This window comes from Mustela erminea, chromosome 1 (assembly GCF_009829155.1).
Source record: "Mustela erminea isolate mMusErm1 chromosome 1, mMusErm1.Pri, whole genome shotgun sequence".
NCBI lineage: Eukaryota > Metazoa > Chordata > Mammalia > Carnivora > Mustelidae > Mustela > Mustela erminea.
In genome coordinates this window covers 161807178-161833779 of record NC_045614.1, presented here as the reverse complement: position 1 = coordinate 161833779, position 26602 = coordinate 161807178, and the positions used below count along the sequence as shown (strand labels likewise).

Sequence of the window (26602 nt, the reverse complement as noted above, 5' to 3'; positions counted from 1 at the left end):
CCACAACTCTGGGATCATGACCTGAGCCCAAGGCAGATGCTTCGCCTACTGAGCCACCCAGGTGCCCCGAAATAGGCAGATCTTTAAATGACAAAGAACATGGTGCAAGGGGAGAGGAGTGGGAATCTACTGGCTGCTCTGTTTATTTGCAAAAAGAACAAGAAGGGTACTTGGTCTACTACTAGAAGTGTTTTTCTTGTCTGCACTGGGAGAGAAAAGCTTGAGTGAGGAGCAAGAGTTTAAAGGAGCAGAGTGTAGGACGTGGGATGAGGGGAGTGGTGGATGAGGAGATGAGTGCTGAGATGATGATTTCGGGATGCTCGCCGACACTGTGTGTGGAGGGCCATCTGTGGAGCAGACAGGGTCTGGGGATGTTTGCGGGGAGGAGGTGTTTGCCTGTGGGTGTAGGGCTGAGTGGAGAGGTGAGGCTTGTTTGCAGAGATGGAGGAGACCGAGAAGGATTTAGTGATGAAAGGAAATATTTGTTCAAAAGGAGGGTATGTTTGCGAAAGGGAGAGCGGAGAGGACTGATTTCAATGAGGATGGTGTTTGGATAACAGAGGACGGGGGAAGTGGGGGAAATGGCCGCTTTCGGAGCCCTGAAATAAGAATATGGCTAGAGAAGGAAGTGCTTGTTCCTGAAGCTTCTCGTTAGCCACTGCCCCCCCCTCCCACCCCACACATCATGTTTTCTTGTTGAGATTAGTGGAAAAAGAGGGAGGTTTTGTATTCATTGTTCTCCATTCTTAAGCTTGGAGTTTGAGGCTGAAATAGATTTCCCGGTTTTCCCTTTTCGTCCTCTCAAAGCTCCCCCTCCAGCCCCATCTGCTGCGGCAGGAATACCCCTCCTCCCTAGAATTCCTGTAAAGAATGGCACTGCTTCTGAGGGACTGCTCTACGCTGGTGTCTGAATTCAATTACATGTCATCAGTGCTTGCTTTATTTATAACCTCGCCATATTGTAAACATCAGCGCTGAAAGAGACCAGCCCCTAGACCACCAGTGTTCTGGGAGAGCTTTGAACACCAGCGTCAGCCATGGTCTGCGACAGCAGAGGTGCCCTGAGCCAGCCCCCAATCTCCATGGGCCTGTGTAGGGCACAGTGGAGACTCAAACTTTTTAATAAGGTAGAAATTTTCATCGATACCTTCCTGATCTTGGAGGGTTATTATTTTTTTCTGAGTTTGCTTCCATAATCTACATCCTCACCTCTTCCCGGCTGTATGAAGCAGTCTCCACTCACCCATGGTCTGCCCTGCTCTGCCAGTCCTCCGCTGATGAATCCCTGCTGTCCTGGGTGACCCCAAGAAGTGTCTGTGCATGACAGCGTCAGACGACAAGTAATGCATCATATAGTTAAGGACCCCTCCAAACTGTTTTGGGTTTCTGGATAACTGCATTTATATGGACCAGACTGTAAGTCCTTCTCCCTTAACACAACACAACGCAAGGCAGTGCAATGCAACACAACACACATTTTATGTTAATTTGTTTGTTTCTTAAAACTTAACCTTTCCGGGTGTGTTTTCAGCCTCTTGAAACCTAGATCCCTCCAGCGCTGGCCATTGCAGAGCTGTAAAATCACAGCTGGTGACACAGTTTCAACGGGGTCAGCTTCACTGTATTGTTACTGAGTGTAAAGGGCGCTGGAGAACCCTTGTTTCAAAACAGATGCCAGAACTGTGCCAGAGAGGAAAGGAGCTACCAAAAAACTTACCAACACGATCCTCGAGATTAGTTTTTCACATAATTTTCTTCTCTAGGGAAAAAGTGCTGTGAGTTTCTGTGCAATCTTCCGGAGATCTCTTCATGACTTCTGACATTTTCTAATTGACAGTGAGCTGATGTACATTTCAGGTGATAAAATAATAGGAGCTCTGGGGGGGTTAAATTTATGGATTGGAAAGTAAGCCCAAGTGTTTTAACACACATTAACTTCTTTCCTGTTTAGACTTCCCAGTGTTGTCTTTTCTCTCAGACGGGCACCAGAGGCCTCCTCCCCTTCTCCACGCCCATTCTGTGGATATGCATGAAATAGACAGTTTCTAAAGCCCTCAGGACTCTTGCTTCTATAGTAACAACACAGTCATTTTACAATTCCCCTAAGACTTCTTTTTGTTTGCATAAGATGTTTAGGAAACCCAAAATAAACACATCAGTGTAGACCCAGAAGCCAGGTTGGAAAAATGAGTCTTCCTCACCTGCCTCCCCTTTTACACATGTTAATGCAGATCTCTCTCCGCCATGCCCTCCCTCTCGTTTGCCACTTTGACAACACTTTCCTTTTACCTGCCACCATCCTAGTTCTTACTCAGCTGTGGTCTCTGATGCATTCTGTTTGCAGTGTTCCTGTCCCAACAATCCTTCCCTCATTTCCAGGGAATTCATTAAACCCAAACTTTCCCAACTGGGTTCTCTACCCTCCCGCCTCTCCCCTCCTTGCTCACGATTTCATCTTCCTTCAAAGGACATGCTGGATACCGTTCTCCGTCCTCCTGTGCTTTCCCCATTTCTAAACTTCCACTTATGTGATCTCACCTGCAGTGAAGAGAATACTCTGGAAGGAGGGAAGGAGAAAGGTGTCGTGCCATGATTGTCACTCCCAGGCTCAGAAAGGGCACCAGCTGATTCTTTACCTTTTGAGTTGAATTGATTGGTTGGAATTAAAAGATACCAAGTTGAGACAAGTATACAGATGCACTCACCTAGGGCAGGTAAGCCAAACTTCAGGAAAATGAGTCAGTTCTGTATTTGTATTTGGTGATAAATTTTTACATGTACAACCAAATGTTTACATAACCTTAACCGACCCAGTGAGATTGAACTGAAAAACTAGGGTTTCAAACATGAATATCCCTTCAAATACTCTCTGGAACATTCTTCCATCCACATCATGCTTGACTTTCCCCTACAAGTATGTATGTATGGGGGAGAAATGTTGCATGTTTCTCAAATATGGCTTCTTATTTGCAAATGTCCTGCTTGCCTCTTTCCCAGAGTCTATAAAGCTGATTTTTTCAGCAACTACTGTGTTGCAGGATTTTGGTATTGCATTTTGTTGGGCCAACCAAACTGTTTGAGGAAAGCTTGTGTGAGGAGGTGAGGGGTATCAAGGGTTAGCACCCTATAATGCAGTGAGAAGTCTGTAGTAGTTTGGTATTCTCTCGTTTTATTTCCCCAAATGAAGAGGGAAGAGAATTTGTTAGTATTTTATTTGGGTTATTAAGTAGCATTTGCAACTGTAAACAAGTTCAAATATAGTAACATAGTTTATCATCTGAAATGACATCATCATCTTAGATGGCTGAATCAAAAATTAAACTTTTTGTTTCCCATACCAAAATAGAATTTATTTGCTTTATACATAGTGACCTGACCAGTTTTATTAGGAGAAAACAGAAAAACTATACTCTTTAAGAAAATTAAACTTTTAAACATCCATTTTTGACATGAGGTGTTAAACCCTTCAGCGCTGTGCTGTTCACAGAGTAAATATTTAAAACGCAGTGTTTGGGCTCGCTGTTTAATTTTTGACTTCTACTTAATCACGTGTGCTCTGGCTTGCTTTCAGGATTGCTGTCTCTGCACATTGTGGGAATTCTTCTAACTTAGCTCTGTTTCCCATTTTATATACATTATCTTAAAAACCAAAGTCTCCCCACTAACTGACTTTAATTCTCTTCTTGTCTATTCTAATATCTCATGGATTTCCTTTTGTAGCCTTATCTAAAATATCCTAAATGGTTGGAAGGTTGCTTTCCAATTTAAACCACTCTTAGGCTAGGCAAATGGCTGGGACCCTTGAGGGCATATCATACATGGTGGTGGAGAGGGGTAACGATTTAGATTACTATGAGAGAGAAATGCATCATTATTAAATACAGTTCATCTTAGCAGAGATACGTACTAGACTTTTTTTTTTCAAAAAGGAGCATAATATAGAAAATAACCGTATCTTTTTCCTTACACAATTTTTGTTATTAATTCCGTCGGAGACAGGATATTTGCTGCATGTGCAAGTAGCATAACCTCTGATGGGCTTGGAAGTTTGTTTATACCCTTAAAAACACGGAATTTTAGGTGTAGAAGTGGTCTTATGCTACCATCAGATAGTACTCATCAGATTCCCTTTCCTTCAGGGGACTAGACTTTGTTGTCATTTCTTTCCACCATGTTTTCCATAGACTCCCCACTCTCACTGGTTTTTTATCCTTTACCAGTGCATCAGTCAGTTTTCTGTAAAGGCACGTGTCACCCTGTAAGGCAATCATTTGTTCATATGAGTATCTTTCTCTTTGGATCATAAACTGTGTAAAGGCGGGAAGTGGTCTATGACCACATACTTCCCAGTGGCCAGCTGAAAGCCTAGTTTATGGTAAGAACTTAAGGAAGATTAACACCCTCATAGTAGCTAACAACCCCCAAATCTCAGTGGCTTAAGACAGCCTTGGGTTGGCAAGGGTCCTGTTTCACGGTGTCTTCATTGAGGGGGATAGGCTAATAAAGTCTGGATAAACTTGGATGCATGCTAGGCATCTTGGCAAGGGGATGGAAAGAGTGAATCATGCCCCAGCCCTTCATGTTTCAGCTTGGAACTGACATGTCACTTTCTCTCATAGTGTCTTGATCAAAGCAGGAAACATAGCCATACACGACTATGACCCTGGGAGCAAGAGCAGCACCTCTTTGTTTCTGAGAAAAGGAGAACAGGAATGTTTGCCAGTGCCACTAATACCTAAGTCAGTATCTGATACATGGTGGGCACCTGAGAACCATTGAATGAATGAAATACTTAGAACTTTCTGCTGGGATTTTAGATTTTTCCGCACAGTAAGCAGAACCACTTCAAATAGATATACTGTTAACTACATTTTTAAAAATTAATTAATTACTTTTTTAAATACTTTTTCCGCGTAACAGTATTCATTGTTTTTGCACCACACCCAGTGCTCCATGCAATATGTGCCCTCGTTAGTACCCACCATCTGGCTCCCCCAACCTCCCACCCACCGCCCCTTCAAAACCCTCAGATTGTTCTTCAGAGTCCATAGTCTCTCATGGTTCATCTCCCCTTCCAATTTCCCTCAACTCCCATCTCATCTCCATCTCCCCTTGTCCTCCATGCTATTTGTTATGCTCCACAAATAAGTGAAACCATGTGATAATTGACTCTCTCTGCTTGACTTATTTCACTCAGCATAGTCTCTTCCAGTCCCGTCCTTGTTGCTACAAAAGTTGGGTATTCATCCTTTCTGATGGAGGCATAATACTCCATAGTATATTTGGACCACATCTTCCTTATCCATTTGTCCATTGAAGGGCATCTTGGTTCTTCCCACAGTTTGGCAACCATGGCCATTGCTGCTATAAACATTGGGGTACAGATGGCCCTTCTTTTCACTACATCTGTATCTTTGGGGTAAATACCCAGTATGTTAACTACATTTTTTAGAAGATGAGGATGCTAATATTACTTTACAAGCTATGTTCAGCAGACTTTTGAGAATTGTCTTGTAGCCACTCTATTCACTTTACTCATATTAGGAAAGGCATTGTGCTTGATTTTCTAGTTTTTCAGATGCTTAGAGTATGGAATGGGTACATTTGCATGATTTAACGCTATGCCTGAGTCATTAAGAAGAAGAGCTGGGGAAAATGTTAAAGTCGTCAAATATTTACATATTAAGTTAGTCTGACCAAGAAGCTTTTTTAGAAGAGTTAATATCTGGCTCAACAATTGGACAAGTGCTTCGGAAAAATGAGAACCTAATCGACTTAAAAGTGAAGTATTTCTAAGTACCTTTAAGTTCTACTTTCTTAGCAAATTTCAGTGATGTAACAATGTTTTCGACTACAGTGTAGTCACCATGTTTTGCACTAGATCCTCAGATACCCATCTTGTAGCTGAAAGTCTGTGCCAACTTATTTACAACTTGAACGTTCTCTCTCTCTCTCACACACACGCACAGACACACATACGTGTTTGTGAAGTGATGGATGTGTTAACTAACAAGATGGTGAGACGCCATTCGTAACATAATGTACATTAAGTCACCATAGTGTCCATTCTAAATATCTTACAGTTTTATCTGTCAGTCATACCTCAATAAAGCTGAAATAAAATAAATATTTGGGTTATTCCTCTCCCCATAATAAATAGCACTGTAATGTCTTCATGGCCCCCTTTTTTCCTTGTTTCTTCAATTAGAAAATATTTAACTTGAGGGAATTGGCCAAGGTTTGCTGAAATTTCAGCATGGCAGACCAAGCGGAAAGAAGTCCGTTGAGAACAGAGGGGAGCATGACTGAAGGTCATCTTGATTTCAGTCCTCCGAGGGGACTGAGGGAGGTGTGTCTGAAACCAGGCTTGTGTTGCTCTCAAGGTCATAGCTGTTGGTCATAGGCAATTGCTGAAAGGGATATTTGGCTTGGGAGCAGAGATGGCACTGACCCTGAAGACTGAAAGATCTGACAAAGGCCAGATTGTAGGACCAGATTCCATCTGGGAGGCAGTTCTAAAGGAGAGTCTCAATTTTTTTTTTTTTTTTTTTTTTTAAGGTCTGCTCCAAAAGGTAATCATGGTTTTAATCCCTCAAGGCAGGAATTTGGGCTGGAGGGTAGAGAACCCCAAGCAGAGCTTATTGGGGGAAACTGAGCTTTACAAGTTGATCAGTACTTAGCCCATCTAGGATTTAAGTAAGCACCCAGACTGTTACTTGGTCCCAGCTTGGATAGGAAGCCATTCCCTACTCTACTGCGTGAATCTGCCGAGGAAGTCTGCAAAGCTGAGCAAGGAAGGCAAAGTCCCTGATCTCTGGCTAGGACGTGGGGGGAAGGCTGTGACAGAAATTGAAAGCTAGTGTTCATTGATTGTCTCACCAGTGGGTCCGTGGGAGTCAGGAGAGGTTGGAGATGAGATGGAAGTACTACACTTACCCTCTTCCTTGAATTTGTGGTGTCGTTATGGAAACAAGCACATTATAAAATTGGTTACTCACCATGAGCGACTCTGCCGATACAGAGACCAGAGTTGTAATACATAGTGTCTGAGGAGCCTGAGGTGTTGGACGATCTCAGCAGTGCCCGAGTTCAATGAGAGTGTTTAAAACTGTGTCTTTGCTTTGATGATAATCTGCAGAATACATATTTTTATCAGGTACAAACACAAGCCTTCTCATTTGCAGTGATAATTTGTATTTAAAGTATGTTTTCATAACCTAAAACTTTAGTTTCTTAAGTTAATGCAATTCAAACTCGATTTACAGAATGGTAGCTCGATTTACAGAATGGTAGCTTAGAGGCCAGCTTTGTGGCAAATTCCCTCGAGGACAGTTCCCCAAACATGATGGAGAGCCTGAGTCCAAAAATACTCTTCTGGGTGCATACGTTTTTAAAGAAACTGTAAGCATGGAGGATAGAATCCGAATCTGAGCCATGAAGAATGGGTGGGCTCACATGGGTACAAAGAAGAGATAGATAAAAGTGTTTCCACAAGAGACAGAGTGTGAGATCAAGGATGAGCATGATTCATTTAGGGGACCTGGAACTTGAAGAATACTTCAGTTTCAGGTTTTAAATCCTGCCTCCTGATCTTGACATGGCAATAGTTTTGGGAACCCTGTTTTCTCTGTTTCCTCGATTGCCTGCCTTCTTCTGATGGATGCACGAACTTGATGACATCTTTATTGAGAACGTGACTCTCACAAACCCTTTAAAGGGTCATCTTCTGACTCTCACGTTACTGATCAGTATGTAACGTGAAACTTTCTTTGTGTGCCAGAATGTGAATTTTGTCTCTGCAGGACTGTACTTCTGAGCAGTTCATGATTCTAGCAGAGACGTCCAAAGGAGGGTGCGTTGCATCACCATGCTGGGTATTTGGCTGCTGCTCAGGAAGCAGGTGGTCCATCGAGGACCAGGACACTAACAGGACATTGTCTTTTTTATGGAAGAACCTCACCTGTACTTTGTTAGGCATTTGTTCTTCTCAACTATCATCAATGGCCTCTCGAGTTATTTTTCTTTTGTACAAAAAGCATCCCAGATCAGTGTTCTTTTTTTTCTTCTTCTTCTTAAGATTTTATTTATTTATTTGAGAGAAAAAGAGCACAAGAAGGGGCAGTGGCAGAATGAGAGGGAGGAACAGACTCCCCACTGAGCAGAGAGCGCTACGTGGGGCTTGATCCTAGGACCCTGGGATCATGTCCTGAGCCAAAGGCAGAGGCTTAACTGACAGAGTCACTAGGTGCACCCCGCCGCCCCCGCTCCAGATCAGTGTTCTTTATGGTTCTTCATTTTACAGTAGTTTAATGAGATTTATTACTAACACAGGGTTTGTGTTTGTTGATTACGTCATGTTTGTTAATTACATCAGACGGCAAGGCTGTTTGTTCAGATGTAGGCTGACAAGTACTTGGTCTTTTTCAATCTTCTTTGCTAAGTAAAACTTTCTTTTTTTTCCCCCTTTACAGATTCCGACAAGATCATGGCAGAGCACAGCCACAAGCAGAAGCCGCTCGATTTACAGAATGGTAGCTTAGAGGCCAGCTTTGTGGCAAATTCCCTCGAGGACAATTCCCCAAACATGATGGAGAGCCTGAGCCCAAAGAAATATTCCTCCAGCCTGAGGTTTAAAGCCAATGGAGACTATTCGGGCTCTTACTTAACCCTATCACAACCTGTGGCTGCTAAGAGAAGCCCTTCCCCTCTGGGATCCAATGTCAGGAGCAGCCCCTCACTGGCCAAAATCCAGGGAAGCAGGCAGTTCTCCTGTGATGGAACTGACAAAAGTATTTCCGTGAAACCGCCCACCCCTCTCCTCAGCACTTCCCCCTCCCTCAGTGGGTACCCACTTGGGAGAGCGGACTTTGATCATTATATTGGCCGGGACAGCGAAAGGTCCTTGAGGCTCGCAGAGAAGCCTCCCTATTCCAAATACAGCTTAAGGAATAAATCCCATGACAATGTCTACTTTCTCGGGGGGCTGGAAGGCCGAAAGGTGTCCGGCTCACTCCTGACCATGTGGAATGGAAGTTCCCTGAGCGACACTAGCCCCTCTCCCATCAGCAGATCGGGGGCGGCAAGCATGCCTTCAAGCCCAAAGCAAGCCAGGAAAATGAGCATCCAGGACAACCTGACCCTTCAGCCCAAGCTGAGCCGACACAAGGAGCCGGCCTCTGAAAACATCGGTTTAAGAACCAGGAAGTATTCGGGCAGCAGCCTGAGTCACATGGGAGCCTACAGCCGCTCTCTCCCCAGGTTACACAGGGCCACCGACAACCAGCTGACGCCCCTCAGTTTGCCTCCCAGAAACTCTCTGGGCAATTCCAAACGAACAAAACTGGGGGAAAAGGATCTACCTCATAGCATCATAGACAACGACAATTACCTGAATTTTTCTTCTTTGAGCTCAGGGGCTTTACCCTATAAACCCTCCGCATCGGAGGGGCATCCTTACGTCAGTTCCACCCTCAGTGTCCCTGCCAGTCCTCGAGTGGCTCGGAAGATGCTTCTGGCCTCCACCTCCTCCTGCACCTCTGATGACCTTGACAGGGCTCCCTACTCTGGGCCCGGCCCAGGGCACTCGTTTCCTCCCGGGGACACGTTCGCTGCCAGGAGGAACTTCTCCTGTGGGTCTGTCGAGTTCGATGATGCCGACCTGGAGAGCCTCCGACAGGCCTCAGGAACTCCCCAGCCCATCCTCCGGGAAAGGAAAAGCAGCATCAGCTCCATTTCCAGCCGCGATGACCTGATGGACTATCACCGGCGGCAGAGGGAGGAGAGACTCAGGGAGCAGGAGATGGAGCGACTGGTAATCCTCATCCGACTTGACCTCACTCTTCCCTTGAGCAGCTTCTTGGAGACACACTTGGAGGCCTGTAGGAGCTCCACGTGCAGCCACTGCTTTGTCTTTCTAGAATTCTGCTGTCCTTCCCTTTCTCAGTCCCTATGGCTGGTCGCGTGGGGGCGTTTGAAGGCCTACCTGTACCTAGTGTTAGATTACGTGGCTCTGCGGAGTCCTCTCACGCGTAGATTCCTGATAAACCTAACCGAGTGGTTGTGAATTTTACTGAATTTCTTATAAGTCTTACAACCTTTTCTTTAAGACAGTGAGTAAACACTGATTTGTATTACGGATGCCATCAAATTGATATGGCATGGTCTGATAGGAGTAATTGGGGAAATCACGACTGTTTAGGAATTAGGCAGTAAACTTTTCTGTAGAGCAAGTGGTCTAGAAAATTGAAAGGTCAGCTAAATGTTGCTCAGCCTTTTTCCTGCTCTGTACACATACGCATACCTTCCCCCCAACCATATTCCCTTCTGCAGTGTCTCCTAGTCCATGCAGTGACACCCAAGTACACATCCAGGGAAGTTTTTTGAGTCGTCTTTTTCTGTTGAAAATGGATTTTTGCTGACTGTGGGAAATACTGAAAACAGGAAGAATGGGAGATACTATCCCTTGAGAGTCCCATTCATGAATGAGGGCAAACTGCTGCATTCTTACTCTTTTCTTTTAAGCGTAGACTTTTTTGCCTATGTGTTTCTTAGGACGAACAGGGTGAGAGTTTACTTTAATTCATTAATGCTGAGTTGTTCCTTAAAGAGGGATGCAGCAGGGGCTGATAAAGCTGATTTACAAAAGTATAAGAGTATCAAAAGGATTTTCATTGCTAAAAGAAAGTATGCTGGAGTAAGATTTCTGAATCACATACCAAGCTGAGTAATGCCCTACAGGATAACAAAATTGTAACCTTTGGATTCGAATGGGCAGAAACCGTTTGCATCTATCCAGGACAAAAACTGTTTGGAATTTTACACAAAGAATCATTTGTGTCCCTCATAGATGTTGATAAGTCAGTATCGATCCTTGCAGATAGCCTAACCAGTAATAGTGAATGCAAACGAATGTGCATACCCTTAGAAAATTCTGTATTCCTTGGGTGGCTCTGTTAGATGGTGCTCCAGTAGGACAGTTTTCCTTTGTTATCTTAAATAATCTTCCAGAGATTTTTCATGGTCACAAAAAGGCATTGTATTTGGGCTTGATTCATTGACAGTTCAGGAGAAGTTTTAATTAGCATATGAATAAGCCTTCTTGTATGCAGCATAGCAAATCTGGCTCTGTAGTGTGATGAACAACTCTTACTTTTTAAAAAATTATTATTATAGTATAGTTGACACACAGAGTTACATTAGGTAAGTTAGTTTCCAGCGTACAACATAGTGATTCTGCAAATCTATACCTTAGGCTAAGCTCACTGCAAGTGTGGCTTCCATCTGTCACCTTACAAAGCTATGCCATTGACTCTGTCCCGTAGGCTGTACCCTTCATCCCTGAGCAACTACTCTTAGTGAAGCCAGAAAGTTAAGCTCTATTGGATAATTTATTAAGGAATCCAGGAGAGCATTTCAGTGGCTTCCCTCACTCCAGTGATCTTCCTGAGATGCTATTATTTCCTCTTCTGTTCCAAGGACAGGAAACTAACCTCGAAAATCACCTCCAGTTTTCATCTTTAGCACTTTTTAAGTGTTGGTGAATTTCTCGTTCCTCCAGTTTCCCCAAATCTACGAAGGTTCCTGACAATCCAGGCAGTGACCTTCCTTACTGCCTGTCAAGTCAGGGCCTTGTAAGTCACAAACTAGGTCTTGATTCAGTTTCTTGGGAGAATTTTATGGATATTGCCTCCAAATGTAAAGTTAGATCCCTTTTTTGCTTCATAATGGGCTTTATGATGTTCAATGAAATGAGGCTTATTTTTAAATATGACACTTTGGTTTTGGCCCCTGTTGCTTAGTCCGTTTGTCTAATTACATCCCAGTAAAAAGGAAGAGAGATTCTTATTGGCCCATGCAAGTAATGTTATTGCTTTTAGAAAAAATAAAGTGACTGAGACACCTGGGTGGCTCATTCAGTTAAGCTTCTACCTTCAGCTTGGGAAGTGATCCCAGGGTTCTGGGATCCAGCCCCATAGTGGGCTCCCTGCTCAACAGGGAGTCTGCTTCTCCCACTGACTGCCACTCCTCTGCTTGTGCGCATGCTGTCCCTCTCTGGCAAATAAATAAATAAAATCTTAAAAAAAAAAAAAAAACAACCTAAAAAACAAAATAATAATAAGTAAGTTAGGAAAAATATTTCTTCCTGAATTCTGAGGGACCAAGGAGAAGAAGCTACCCTTGAAAGATTGTTTCCTTTAGTTTACAAAATCAGAGTCAACTAAATTGAGGGTTAGAGATAGATGGAGATGAATGCTAAAGATGTTCCCCATTTAGACAGTAGAATATTACACACAATGCCAATGATTTTCCATGAGACATATGGAAATTAGATTTCCAGGATCAGTTCGATGAGTTCTATAGAATTCTTATTCCTTTGCATCTTGGGTCATCAGCTTGATTTCATGAAGTCATCTATTTGTGGACTAAAAGAAGTCCTGGTTTAACCACCTTGTACTGTTTCCTGCTTGCCTATGCAGTGTCAGCTAAGAACTCAGAAGCCTTTACTCACAAGTCTGTTTCTGAAATCTCGAGATTGAAGAGAGTATCTGGTAAAGGTCTATCTACCAGACTCTTTGTTTAAGTCACATTCTAATCTGTAACTAGCCGCAGAGTGTGTAAGCAACCGTGAGAGGAAAGCAGAGACCACTTGGTGAGGGTAAGGGTAAGTGTCTGTGGTTCATCTGTGGTTAAAGCTCATGAAGAGTAATCAGCAAGAAGGAGAGGTAAAATCCTCTTCGGTGCGTAGGACATTGGTCTTATTTAACCAGTGTTTCCCCAGAGGGTGAGAACGAATCACAGAGCGTTGAGGACATTCACAGACACCCAGGACCTCTCTGTGAAGTATGCCATCTCTGAACATTGTTTGTATTATAATATTTTACCCTTACAAAACTAGCCTAGGGAAGGCTGAGCTTCTCATTTCATTTGACAGATCTTCCTATGCTATTTTTGATGGTATTGAGCTATTCACAAATAAGGGACATAGCAAACCTAATTATTTCTGACATCCTTTTTGTAAGGTTAAGGAACAAATCTGGTGCTTGCCCAGGGATCAAGTGGGAAAACTTAAGGATGGATCATGTATAAAAGATAACTTGGAAATTTTTTTTTTCCCCTGAATTTAAGGTCCGATTTTGGGAAGGCAAAATCAAATATGAATTAGAGAAGATTTCATTACGTGACTAATATAGGATTGTGGATGCACGAGAACAATGAATATTTGCAGTTTATCTACTGAATAAAGCAACAACATTTTATAATAAACAAGAAATCTTCAATCATTAGGAAATGAGGAACTTTCATTTGAAATATTTAGGGATATAACAAAAAAGTTTCTCCTGTGAGATACAAAATCTCTCTGCTTTCCTGGACAGGCTATGTAGAAAAATAACCTTTTATTACCTTTTGTAATAGGTCATAGGCTATTTCTCCTATTTTTGTAATAGGTAATAGGCTGATTTCTCCAAGATCATTCTGTCATTTCAATATAGGTAAATGCATTTTAGCTTTATGTTTATAAGGTATTTGACATGCATTACATTTTTAAAAATTACTTTATTAATAAACCCATCAAAGTGTGCAAGCTTTGCCATAATTTTAACATTTTATTACATTTTTATAGCTTACTATTTCAAGTATTATAAACCAAGTCAAATAAAGCTCCCTTTGTGCAAACCTACAATTTTTAAATATTCACCATCTTTTGTTCTTCATGGTCTTTTGTCAATTCTGGAACAACCAGATACTTTAAGAAAAAAAGTATCTAACTTGAAGATATTGGAAATTATGCTTCAACTGACACACAGAACATAATTACCATTGGTATGAAAAGGTGTGTCACAATTATAATTCAGTTTAGTTGAGCACAACTTTTATATTTTTCTTCACCTTAAACATTATATGGAAGTGATCTTAGCTTATCTTTTCAGCAAACTAATATTATAAGACATTTTAAAAATTCAGGTAAACTAATCCCTTTGTGATAAAAATAAATCCAAACTTATTTTAAGTATGAAATTATAGGAGCGCCTGGGTGGCTCCGTTGGTTGAGGATTGACTCTTGGTTTCAGCTCAGGTCATGATCTTAGGGTCCTGGGATCGAGCCACACAAGTGGGCTCTGTGCTCAGTGTGGAGTCTGCTTGGGATTGTCTCCTTCTCCTTCTGTCTCTCCCCTACTCATGCTCTCTCTTTCTCTTTCTCTTAAATGAATAACTCTAAAAAAATAGGAAATTACATATGTACTGTACTGTATGTTGATAAAATAAGGAAAAAACATACAGCTGATTTTTAAACCAGGGTGTCAGATCAGTCTGACTTGTACAAGAGTTTGCTTTGATCACATAAACTTGCTTTCTAAGGAAAAAAATGCTTCTGAAATCAGCATTTTTTGATGAGACAGTTCTTTTTCTTAAAATGCGAACATATTTTAATTATTAGAATTATTGCATTTTCTTAGAATTTTGGAAATGTTAGATTTATCTAGATGCTGATTAGTCTCTAAAGCAATCAGAACAGAGGTTCTTTATTTTAGTTTATTATTATCCTTAAGAAGTAGGAAAATACTTCACTCTTACACAGTGATTTTTTTCCCCCCTGAGGTACAGAGCCTCAGATGAAAAACTTAAAATTTGGTTCTATAGCTTCAGCTGCAGATCAAAAGTAAATACTGGAACATAAAATTTACTTGTTCCATATCTCAAGAGACTGCTCACTGTTCCACTGGGCACAAAATAGTGTCCTGATTTGAACTCACAGAAAGCGAAATAACCAACCAATTAAAACAAGAACAAATACAAATGCTCAGTCATCTTTCACCTGAGCAAGGTTGAATTTCAGTTCTACCTGCAGATCACAAGTGGCCAGACCATAAAACCAGATCCCCGCTCGTGACTGCCACCAGTGGAGATAACTATTGGTTTGCGTGCAAACTAAAACCCAGGTCAAACTTGGTCAAAAATTAGAAACAGAAGCAAAGCAAAGCCAGGAAAGCAAAAACTGCAGAAAAGAGCAAGTCAATGAAGGTAAAGTTCTCCTGCCATCTGGGATTTACTCCAGGAGCCAAGAGAAGCTTTGCCTGGATTTCCAGCCCATGGGATCTATTTCGTGAAAAATGCAATTTAATTGACTCCACAAGACGAGTGTACTTGGACACTTCACAGGCACCTCCAAAATGTCAAAGCATAATTTTCAAAAAAAGAAACAGAACTCTTACACAAATATGAAATGAATAGATGCCAAAGATTTATTTAAATCAATAGTGAGGAAACTGAGCAAAGTAAGGTTGGTTCACTGAGCATAATTTCTATAGTACTTTTTAGCTAAGCTGTGATTATACTAGTGTTTCATCTGGATTTTTTTTGTTGTTTTTTACTTGTTCAATCTCTATTTGAAAACTCAAGGTAATTATATTGAGTCTTAAAGATTGAACCCTAATTATGAATCTCCAAGGACCTATTTATGAAGTATAATAATCCACTTTGAGTCTACATTAAGTGGCCTCCAATTGCTGTGCTATTTGAGATGTTTGGTTTTTCATACATTTTATTCCTTCTTTCTTGCTCTCAGCTGCCAGTTCTTGCCTTTGTCATTATGCCAGCCTTTTCTTTCATTTTTTGATTTTTGAAACCAGATATCAAGCCTTGTTTAAAAATATTCCAAACTAAGAGTTACCAGGTCCAAGTGAGGTCTTGAGAGGACTCTGTGCCCATGAAATGTATGTACTCCAGTCCATAGACCCCGTGACCTCCTTCTGGGCTGGTCTGTGGTGGTTACAGCTCTTTTCCAAGTGGAGGACATGAATGGATGAGCTGTCTCCAGAAGGCTAGGATGCTGATTCTATGACACACTCGGTTTTCTAGAGGCTAGAGGAATAATTGTACAGTAGACAGAGTATTCTGTTAGTCCTCTCATTTGCCTCCCTCCCAGTAATATTGACATAAGGATGGCATCTAGTGCATCTTAAAGTCTAGGGAAAAGACATTTTAAAAAGACAGGGGGGAAAATGAAAAAACTCTATAGCAAACTTGGGTGCTGTTAAGAATCTTCATTTGGTTACAATGCCAAAAGCATCTGTGTGCTATTGTGGAGAACCAGTGGTTCCCCACAAATTGCACTGTAGCAATCCAATATTTTCTTTCTGGCTGATGGCAGTCTTCTGTGGTGCCTCAATAAACAGCATTGTCGCCATATGGAACTATGTAGGGCCACACTTGCCGTTTATTTTTCAAACGCGTTGTAATGTGATGCCCATCTCCTGAAGCCCCAGGTTTCTAACTTTCTACAGGCTTTACCATTCTGAAGATAAGGTTGGCTTTCTTTCAAGGAAGATGTTAATATTCCCATGGTATTGTTATTGGAATAGATGAAATGTCTGGGTCAGCAGTTCTGTGCTGTTTGGAAGACATTTTGTTCCAGTAGCTTCTCTGAAAGCTCTTTACAGCTGAAGACTTCTGGATTGCACGAGGCTGGGACTGTGTTGATCTTCTTCTCTGCTGTATATCCACCTCCTAGCCATTGATGAGAGTGCGAGAAGCATTGTACACCTGTTTTTGAAAAGAGTAAATGAATGTTTTTGATACCCATTAATGACATTCATTCTGGCTTTCCTTATTCTGTGGTTGAAGCTTCTCCCCTTGTTCTCAAACATCCCAAACTTAAGTTTGTGCACTTGGTTCCAGGTAACCATGAAGCTCAATGAAAAAGAATGCACATACCTCAGCACGAATGTGTTCCTTTGCTTCCAGAAGTGGGGCAATTCCCTTCCAATATGTAGTTAAAAATGAAAAGGTGAAAATTAGATGGTTTCCTCTATTTTGCAAATTTCTTAGCAGTCTTTGTAAGAACTGGTGCTCTCCAGGGTTATACGGGGCCAAGGCTGCAGGACCCAGAGTCTGGCTTGTGTAGTGTTGAGCAGCCCAGAGACCTATATTTCTAAAAGTAAATATCAGTATAATGGTGGGTATTTAAGGAATTACAGCATTCTATAAAATAAATGTATATGTTCACTAATCTTAAAATGGTAAGATGCAGATACCATTTTAAAAATGAGAGAGTAAACAGGTTGGTGCTATTTAATTTTATAATTAGGAAAAACCATTTGGGAGCCCAAGAAGTGTGAGCCTTGTCAGGTGAAGGTCACTCTAACCAAAGGTATGCCTTGCTTTCTTGCCAGGATTCTTGCTACCTGCACTTCCTTGTGATTCCTGACCCCAAAGACATTTTGGGCATTCAGACTTTTTTTTTTTTTGCATTGTGAATTTGACAGCGTTTCTTGGTTGGAGGCAGAATGGCAACGTTAAGAGAACGTCTTGTGCGACCTAGCCATAATATTAATCTTTTTTTTTTTTTTTTTTCCTGAGAAGAATGTGTTTGAAATGTGAAGGCAAGCTTAAGTATTGAAAATTATTTTGTTCTCCAGTCTCACAAACTTGGAAGGGATCTCTTCCTGGTGTGGCCCTTCCCCCTGCTACATCCTGGCAGAATTGTAATTTTTTTTTTAAGATTTTATTTATTTATTTGACAGAGAGAGAGAGATCACAAGTAGGCAGAGAAGCAGGCAGAGAGAGGGGGCGGGCCTCGATCCCAGGACCTTGGGATCATGACCTGAGCTGGAGGCAGAGGCTTAATCCACTGAGCCGCCCAGGCATCCCAGAGTTGTAATTTTTTAAAAATGGTTGCGCTAGTGGGGAGTGGGTCAGTTAAACTCCAGGAGGGTGAGAGGTTGGTTTACTGACCAAATTAACTTGGTGGCTTGGACTTTTTAAAGGGATATTTAGAAATTATGACTCACTTTCTATATTCTGACTCAGAATGTCTATTGTTACATTAGTTTATTTAATCTTCAGAGTTAGCGTAAGCCCTCAACTGACTCATTTTGGTGAAGCCTTGGCTCTAATATTTCAGTCTGTCAGTTCTCTGCCATTCTGCACCTTTCACCTTGATGCCTTTACCCGGATGGTCAGCGGTCTAGCTCAGAAATATAATGGGAGCCATCATTGTGAACCAGATGTGCAATTTTAAATTTTCTTATGTTCAGAAAACTTTTGGAGGGGCACCTGGGTGGTTCAGTCAGTTAAGCGTCTGCCTTCGGCTCGGGTCATGATCTCGGAGTCCTGGGATCGAGCCCTGTATCAGGCTCCCTGCTCAGTGGAGAGCCTGCTTCTCCCTCTGCTCCTCTGCACACTCAACGCATGCTCCTCTCTTTCTCAAATAAATAAATAAAATCTTCCTTAAAAAGGAAACTTGATGAAATAGTGAAAATAATTATGCTATATTAGACAGTACAAGCTTAGAATGGTGATGCTCTCTACCTGTGTAAATCAACTGTCCATTCTGTACACAGACTTCCTTCATTTCTAATAAAATAAGACTAAATCTCTAAGTAGTGAGAAGTATGAAGTAGACTACTGTCCGGTTAGATCACTTTGGGTCATCAGAAAACAAACTGCAGACGTTCTCTCTGTGTTATTTTAAGTGGCCAATTGTCACATGTACGTAGTTGTCTAGTAAATATTGAAGGAATTAATCATTAGCAAATTAAGAGTATCAACTGTCCTCAGCTAACTGAGACTAAAAACAGTTATCACATCTTTTTCTTCTCCATCAGTTGGATCAGTAGGTACATGGAGGAGTGATGGGAAGGAAGAAAAAAAGTAGCATTTAGCAATAATCTAGTGACCCCACATTGGAGAAACACAGAGCAATGTCTCCGTATAATTCTTTGCTACACTAGTCTGTGACTGTTGCTATTAAAAGCAGGTTTCTCTACACGCAGGAGCCAACCGTGGATCCTTGTTACAGTGGCAGTACAAGCTATTGCCTCTTGATGGTGCCACACATTTAAAGATTCCTGCTCAGAATTGAGGGATGTGTGCTGTGAATCCTCAAGCAGTTTAGTGTTCTGGGCTCAGCACAAAAATAAAGAAAACACCTTGGATGAAGAAGCAGCTGCCCTGTCAGCCAGGGAGCGAGTCTCCTTCTTTTCTTAAGATGATAAATTGAGGCAGGAAGGCTCATGACTAAAAAGAAATAAAGCTCAGAAATAAAATTCACAGGAAAAGGTACAAATAAGATGGAAATTGAAAATATAGAATATCAATACAGACAGGGTAATGGGGAATGACTTGCGTTTCTTCGTAGAAAAATGATCTCCATATTGGTTGTTAAATTATCTAAATTAAAAGCCATTAATTCAGCGACCTTTGAAAACATTTTTTCATCCACTAGTAGGTCTAGTGACTGTGCTGGCTTATTGTAAGGTGAATTTTTCTTTTCTGGTTCTAGAAAAGCTTATGGGATATCTGCTCTGAAGAATACTTTGAAAGTTTGTGATTAGTTTTTAAGAAAAATTATAGAACACATATTAGAATAGAAACTTGCATCACTTTTTCATTGGAAGGATTTTGTCAGCCATTTGAATGTGCGGATTAGGACTTAACTTGAAGTCCCTTGCAGAAAAGTTAATCTTTTTTTTTATTTTGAGGTAATTGTGGATTTACATGCAGTTGTAAGAAATAATTCAGAGAGATTCTGTGTACCCCTTATCCAATTTCCTCCAGTGCTAACATCTTGCGAAACTATAGTTTTCCTATCACAGCTGGTATATTAACATTGATGCAGTCAAGATACAGAGCAGATACAACACCCCAAACTCCTCCCTGCAGGCCTTCTGTAGCCTCCCAAACTTTCCTCCTACTCTCAGCAACTCCTTAACCCCTGGCATCTGCTCGTCTGTTCTCCAGAGCTATAATTTTATTATCATAAGTATGTTACATACATGTAATCATATACTTGATCGAGTTTGGCTTCTTCCTTGCTGCATAAGTCTTTGGAGATTGAACTGGGATGTTCCATGTCATTTTTTCTCTCCAGCTCAAGTCCGGGATGTATGAGGTAAAGGAAATCTCAGGGAACTCATTTCTGGGTCCCTATGTGCCCAGTTGATCTGCTGCCTTTTCTTCATCTTTTGGTCTTCTTCTGTTTGTCTTATACAGAATGAGTCCAAGGTTCTCAGTTACACTCAGTGGGAGGAATAGGGAAAAATACCTCTACCTCATCTCCCCAGAAGCAGGAGTCAGGGAGATCAGTTTTTAAAGTTCAGAACAGCCAAGAACTTTGCTCTGGTGAAGTCTAATTGATCTCAAGGGGGAAATCTGTATATGGGGGCATGTTCTGCTGAAGAATTTTGGTTTGGAAAAATTGAAGTTTCTCATTCAAAATTGCTAAGACCATATCCCAGTTCTGGGATTGTAATTTGGATTTTGGAAAAAGACAATTTTAATAAAATGCCTAAATAGAAAAAAGAATAAGTTTCTCAGACATGTATTAGTCTTTCATTTTGATTACAGAATAAGAGAGCCAGAATATTGAAAGTCTGTCTTTCCCATTAGAGCATGAAGACCAAGGCCTAAATCATGGTACGCAGAGATTACAATTTTAAAAGTTGTTCTGGGAGCAAGGAAAATGTAGTTACTTTCTTAACATCTCAAGTAGAGAAAGAAGACTTGTCATCGTTTATTTTGCATTTTTAAAAGATTTTCTTTCTTTCTTTCTTTCTTTTTTTAAAAAGATTTTATTTATTTATTTGACAAAGAGAGAGATCACAAGTAGGCAGAGAGGCAGGCAGAGAGAGAGAGAGAGGAGGAAGCAGGCTCCCTGCTGAGAAGAGAGCCAGATGTGGGGCTCGATCCCAGGACCCTGAGATCATGACCTGAGCTGAAGGCAGAGGCTTTAACCCACTGAGCCACCCAGGAGCCCCAGATTTTATTTATTTCAAAGAGAGAGTACAAACCCGAGAGAGAGGCAGAAGGAGAGGGAAAAGTGAGAAGCTGCTATGCAGGGCTCGCTGTGCGGCTCCATCCCAGGACTCCGGGACCATGACGTGAGTGGAAGGTAGACACTTACTGACTGAGCCACCTAGGAGTACCATTATTTTGCCTTTTTCTATATATAACTGTAGCATTCTTTTTATAAATTTTAGAACACAGTATTTTCCATGTAATATATCTCTCATAAGTAGTTGCATTTACAAAACTTACAGTCCACATGTTTTTGGCTTTGTGTTTTACATGTTAGACTTTCCTACTTTTTTACTCTACCAACTTCTTTGTGCATAGAGTGTTCCTTAATTTTTTTAGGTTAGATTTTCCAATGTGGAGATTTAGTTGTGGATTGAAAAAATTAAATATTACATAAAATTATAAAGGTATTTCAGTGGATTGCATTTTATAAACCATGATCCTTCAGGGGAAACAAACAAATAAACAGATTCCCCGGAACTCGGTTAAGCCAGGGTGAAATTGCAAATGAACAGCAATATTTTAGACTTTTGTTGTGTTTTCCTTAATGATGTGTAGCAAAAGCACAAATTTTTTAAACTGAAGGGATCTAGGAACCTTGTAGATTTTCTTCTGACACACTATGTACAAGGAAAAATAATTGGCATACTTCTTTAGACGCTATAAGGAAATTATGAGTATACTGATCACATGAATTTCCTTTGTTTGTAGCCAGTGCTTTTCAGTTGTAGAGAGAAGTGCATGATTTCCCCCCTTCAGTTATCTGAGCTGAGGCAACAATGTTATGGAGTCATTCATAATCAGCACTTTCTTTGAAGCGCTATCTATTAATATTTTAAGAATAGTTCAGCTCAACCCTGATATCTTATTCAAGTACAATTTTTCATCACTTGTATGTCTGTCGGTTGATTTTAAATGACAAAATGATGCAAAAAGGCCTTAGGAAAAGGACAAAAATACAGCAGATCTAAGTTAGATGGTTATTGTAGTGAGAGATTTACTTGCATCTGCTCACAAATGCAAGAAGTAACTGCCAGTGGAAAAAGCGAGTTGAAGCAAACATTCCTGGTCTAAAAAGTAACAGGATCAATTAAATCAGGTGATAGTATTTTAGGACATGTTCAATGTAAATGAAAATAAAAATCAACATTACCTCAGCATGTATGTATGTGTATGTATATATATATATATAATTTATATCCTTATATAACATATTTCATATTATTTAATTATTAGATATGTTAATAATCATCTATTTAGTAAATGTATTGATAACATAAAATACTATATACTAATTTTGTACATATATATTTCTTAATTACAAGCTCCTAAAATAGGGACACAGAAAAGGACAGTGGGTAAGGACTGCAGTTAGGACAAGTAGCATTAAGGGAGATGTTGACACACTAGTGAGTAATAGTAATTAAAAAAAAAAAATCTGGAGTGTGAGGGGTTGATTTATGAAATGAGATTAAAATTGCTGAGTTTCTTTGTCTGAGTATGAGCAAAGACAGGATATGATAAGTTCCTCAGGTATTTGAATGATGTGTGTGCTCATAGGGCAGGAACACTGATAATCTCGGGAGTGTAAGGTAGAGTCAGAGAAAATGTGAAATAGAAATCTGGGTTTTATGTCAAGTATGAATTGTGTGCATTGGAGAGGAGCATGGATTTGGGGGAGGGGTAGTTACTTCTAGAAGTTACTCTCTGGACTTAATGTGCTATGGGGAATATATGTTGCTCTGTGATGGTGGGGCTAGAATGACCAAAGGGCACAGAGAGACTGAAAAGATCTCTTCCTCCCTGGGTTGCTATGGCAACTGGGCAGCGCTTTGTTGCCAGAAGTTCAGGCATGTGATTCACCCTGGGGGAGGGAATTTTGGGCAGTAGAGGATTTTTCTCTCCTTCCAGACTGGCCAAAGAGCCCCACAGATCTGTGAATTTTTCAGGGAGACATTTGGCTGCATCAGATATTTTTCCTGTATTGCCTTTCCCTGAGAACAGTTGGATTCAGCTGTTAGGTTTGCTTGTTAACTAATACAGTAGTCCCCACTTCTTTGCAGTTTGCTTTTCCTGGTTTCACTTACCTGCTGTCAGCCTCGGTCTAGAAGCAGATAATCCTTCTTCTGACCCACCATGAGGAGGTCAGTAGTAGCCTAACGTTAGGCACCATACCTATGCCATTCACCTCACTTCATCACATCATGTAAGCATTTTATCATCTCACTTCATCATAAAAAAGGTGGGTACAGTACAATAAGGTACTTTGAGAGAGAAAGAGAGAGAGACCACATCCATAATATTATCACAATATATTGTTATACTATTCTATTTTATTATTGGTTATTGTTGTTAATCTCTTACTGTGCCTACTTTAATGCATTAAACTCTACTATGTTTATGTATGTACACATAGAAAAAACCATCGTGGGTTTAGTACTATCTGTGGTCTCATGTACACACTGAGGGTCTTGGAACATACCCCCCTCGCATAAGGGGGGACTCCTTCCTGTATTAGTGATGATTCTCCAGGACCCACAAGACAGCTATCAATTTCACTTCCAATTTTTTATGGAAAGCATCTCTAATCATTGATAACAAACACTGAGCACCTGCCTTGTGACAGGAACCAACTTAGACTTTAAACATTCTCACACACACTCCTTTATTGATTCCTCCCAAGAAGCCTAGGGCAGGTGCTGATCTTATCGTCTCTGTTTTACAGACCAGGTTATAGAAACTCAGAGGGTTGAACCTGGTAAGAACTTCTGTGTTATAGGTCTGGTACGTTCCAGAACTTCAAATCCAAATCTTTGTTCTTTCCCCTTAATCAAACTTAGACACAGACTCTGCTCTGAAAACCCAGTGGTTCCGTATGAGAAAAAGAAATCGATTTATCCACAGATCCTTACAATACATGGTTACAGAGAGAAGCACTGAGATTTCTTTGCAGAATCCTGATACCATTATTTCAAAGCGCTTCTTCTTTCTGCTTACTGTACTTGTAATTTTCCTGGAGAAGTGGCAGGTGCCCCTTCTCTTACAGAGTGTCTAGTCTGCACAAAGGCAGGATACACTATTCTAGATTACAAAGGGCTGGGAATGGTGGAAGTGAAATGCTGAGCTTTGGTGACTTCTTTGAGATTGGGAAATGTGTGGAGGTGTGAAGGGAAGTAAGGAAGCGGGATAGTGAATCTGCTGGGTAATGTCATGACGATAATTTATTGTCTGGGGCGGTGGGAGAAGGAGAGGACTTGAGTACATTTGCAGACAGAGGCAAAGGATTTGAGAGAGGAAATAAGTGTGTAGGGGAGGGAAAATTGGTGAAACAAAACTATAAGGATAATGGGAGGGCATATAGACTCAGTGAGGCAGGTAGAGGGCTTTACCTTGGGAAGACTGAGGGACTCTCCTTAGATGCCTGTGCTAACATATTGTGTATACTGTGTTCAAGAAGCATGTATGTGTGTGTTTGTGTTTTAAATCCCCATGGCACCCTACAAGATAGATGCTCTAGTAATTCCCTGCTTTATGCATGAGGAACTAGGACCCACGGAAGCTAAATGACTTGCCCAGAGCCTCACAAGTAGCTACGGAAACAGCATTGAGGCTCCAGAGTTCCTGCTCTTAGCCACTGTGGTACCACGAAGAAAGGAGGACCAGATATTTCAAAAGAGGTAGAGGAGGGAAGCTTGGGGCATTGCACAGGACAACCTTGATCTCCTTAGGCAGTGCTTTTGTGTATTGGGATGTATTGACTATATTTGAGAAATGAGTACTGAAAAATCACTGAGTGGTAAGCGGTGTCCTAGTTATCTGCATATGCCTTACTTTTCCTCAGCATCTGGTTTTCCGTTATCATGGAGCCAGACTAGGTATAGTTGATACAAAATCCTCCTAGTAATCTTCGCGTAGCAAATGCTTGCTGATCAGTTCATGGCTGTCACATTATTTAGTAAGTCTTCAGATGACTTGAACTTGCCTCCAGAACAGATACGTCACATTTGTCAGATGGACCTCTTTCCAGAGCAACCCTCTGATGGGGCACATACACACATGCTTTTTAAACAATGGACAGCAGAGTGAAGCGCTGCCCGGACCACAAGTCTGAAGGTAGGCTTCCCAGGTAGACTGGAAGATAAAATGTTCTTAGCTAGACATTACACTGACACTGATGAAGATAATTTGTAAAATTTGAAAATTTGAAAATTTGTAAAAATTTGAAGATAATTTGAAGATAATTTGTAAAACCAAAAAAATAAAAACTCCTTACTTACATATACATAGTTCCTTATGTATATAGAAATACATATTTCTATCTTTAGTTGTCCTAAACTGATAAAAATGATACTAGGGCAATGTTTGGATAAACATGAAGGCCAGTTACAAAGTGAAAGGGCGCTGTCTGCATATACAACCGTCCTCTCTTCTGATACCAAGCACAAGTTCAGGGAGTTCCTGGGAACCCTCCACAAGTTCATGAATTCACTAGAAAGACTTACAGAACCCACTGAAAGCTGTTGTAGTTAGGATTATTATTTGTTATAGGGAAGGGCTCAGAAGAAGATTAGCCAAGAGAAGAGAAGCACAGGAGAAGCAGAGGACGGAGTCAGGAGGTTCCCGTACAGCTTCTGCTGCCTTCTCCCTGTGGAGTCAGGATGTGGTATGCTACCTACGCTGGTGTGTGATAGTACTCATGGAGTCTGGGCAGCGGAGGAAGACCTCCTAAGCTTCAGTGTCCGGAGTGTTTATGGAGACGTCATCACGTAGGCAAGACTGATTGGTTGTCCATTTGGTTAATCTCATCTCTAGGTTAACAGACTTCCGGAGTGGCCAGCCCTCCCCCTGAGACTGATTATCAGGAGTGCCCCACTGTGTCCTAAACAAAGATAATCCAATCAGGTATGACATAGATTACCTTCCAGAAGCCCACAGTCCAACAGTGAAAGCCAGACCTCCCTTTGGGCAAAGCCAAATTCTTTATTACACGGTAAATAAATGAGCTGCCTTTAGTAGGATCTCTGAGGCTCTTGTCTCCAAACTTTGGGCCTGTTACCTGCTTGAGCTTAAGCAAGGCTAATCAATCATAATGGGCTTTTGTGGAGAAAACAAAAGAAAAAAATTATCTCAGGCTTAAAACAGCATAGATCTCTTTCTCCTCCCCTCTCCATGGCCAGCATGGGTTGAACGAGGCCTCTGCTCCCTATTTCCTTGCTCGAGGTCAAGGCTCAGGGAGCCAGCACCATCTTGAGTGTCACTCTGCAATGGCAAAGCAAGACAGGTAATGGATCGTGTTGGCCATCCAGGCAGAAGGGATACACATTGCTTCTCACATGTCATTGGCCAATGCAAGTTTGACACTTACATCAAGTTTAGGGGTAGGAGACTGAAAAACTGTTTTACCCTGTGTCCAAAAAGACAAGAACTGATCATCATAGCCCTAGTTACTACCCCAAGGGGTTTATCTCTAAAAACAAAAAGACTCACATAAAAGACTTTTAACCATTGCTCTGTTTTCCCCCCTCATTTTCCGACCTAAATGAGACATCAGAATTCACTCGTGGAGTCTTAGAAATTCTGCTTACCATCCTGTCGGCTCCATCTCATTCTGCCATCCACTTTTTTTTTTTTTTAAGAGTTTATTTACTTATTTGAAAGACAGAGATCACAAGTAGGCAAGGGAGGCAGGCAGCAGAGAAAGAGGAGGAAGCAGGCTCCCCGCTGAGCAGGGAGCCCGATGCGGGGCTCGATCCCAGTACCCTGGGATCATGACCTGAGCCTAAGGCAGAGGCTTAACCCGCTGAGC

At 41.2% G+C, this 26602-nt stretch overlaps 1 protein-coding gene across 27 annotated transcripts in view; it reads left to right on the top strand.

Moving 5' to 3' along the window:
* PHLDB2 (pleckstrin homology like domain family B member 2) overlaps positions 1-26602 on the top strand; it is a 220310-nt gene that overhangs the window by 126590 nt on the left and 67118 nt on the right. For all 27 annotated transcript variants that reach the window (XM_032349463.1, XM_032349431.1, XM_032349417.1 and 24 more), the window contains one exon: positions 8472-9811. In XM_032349463.1, the coding sequence (XP_032205354.1) occupies positions 8472-9811 (1340 nt within the window). The remainder of the gene's footprint in view (positions 1-8471; positions 9812-26602) is intronic.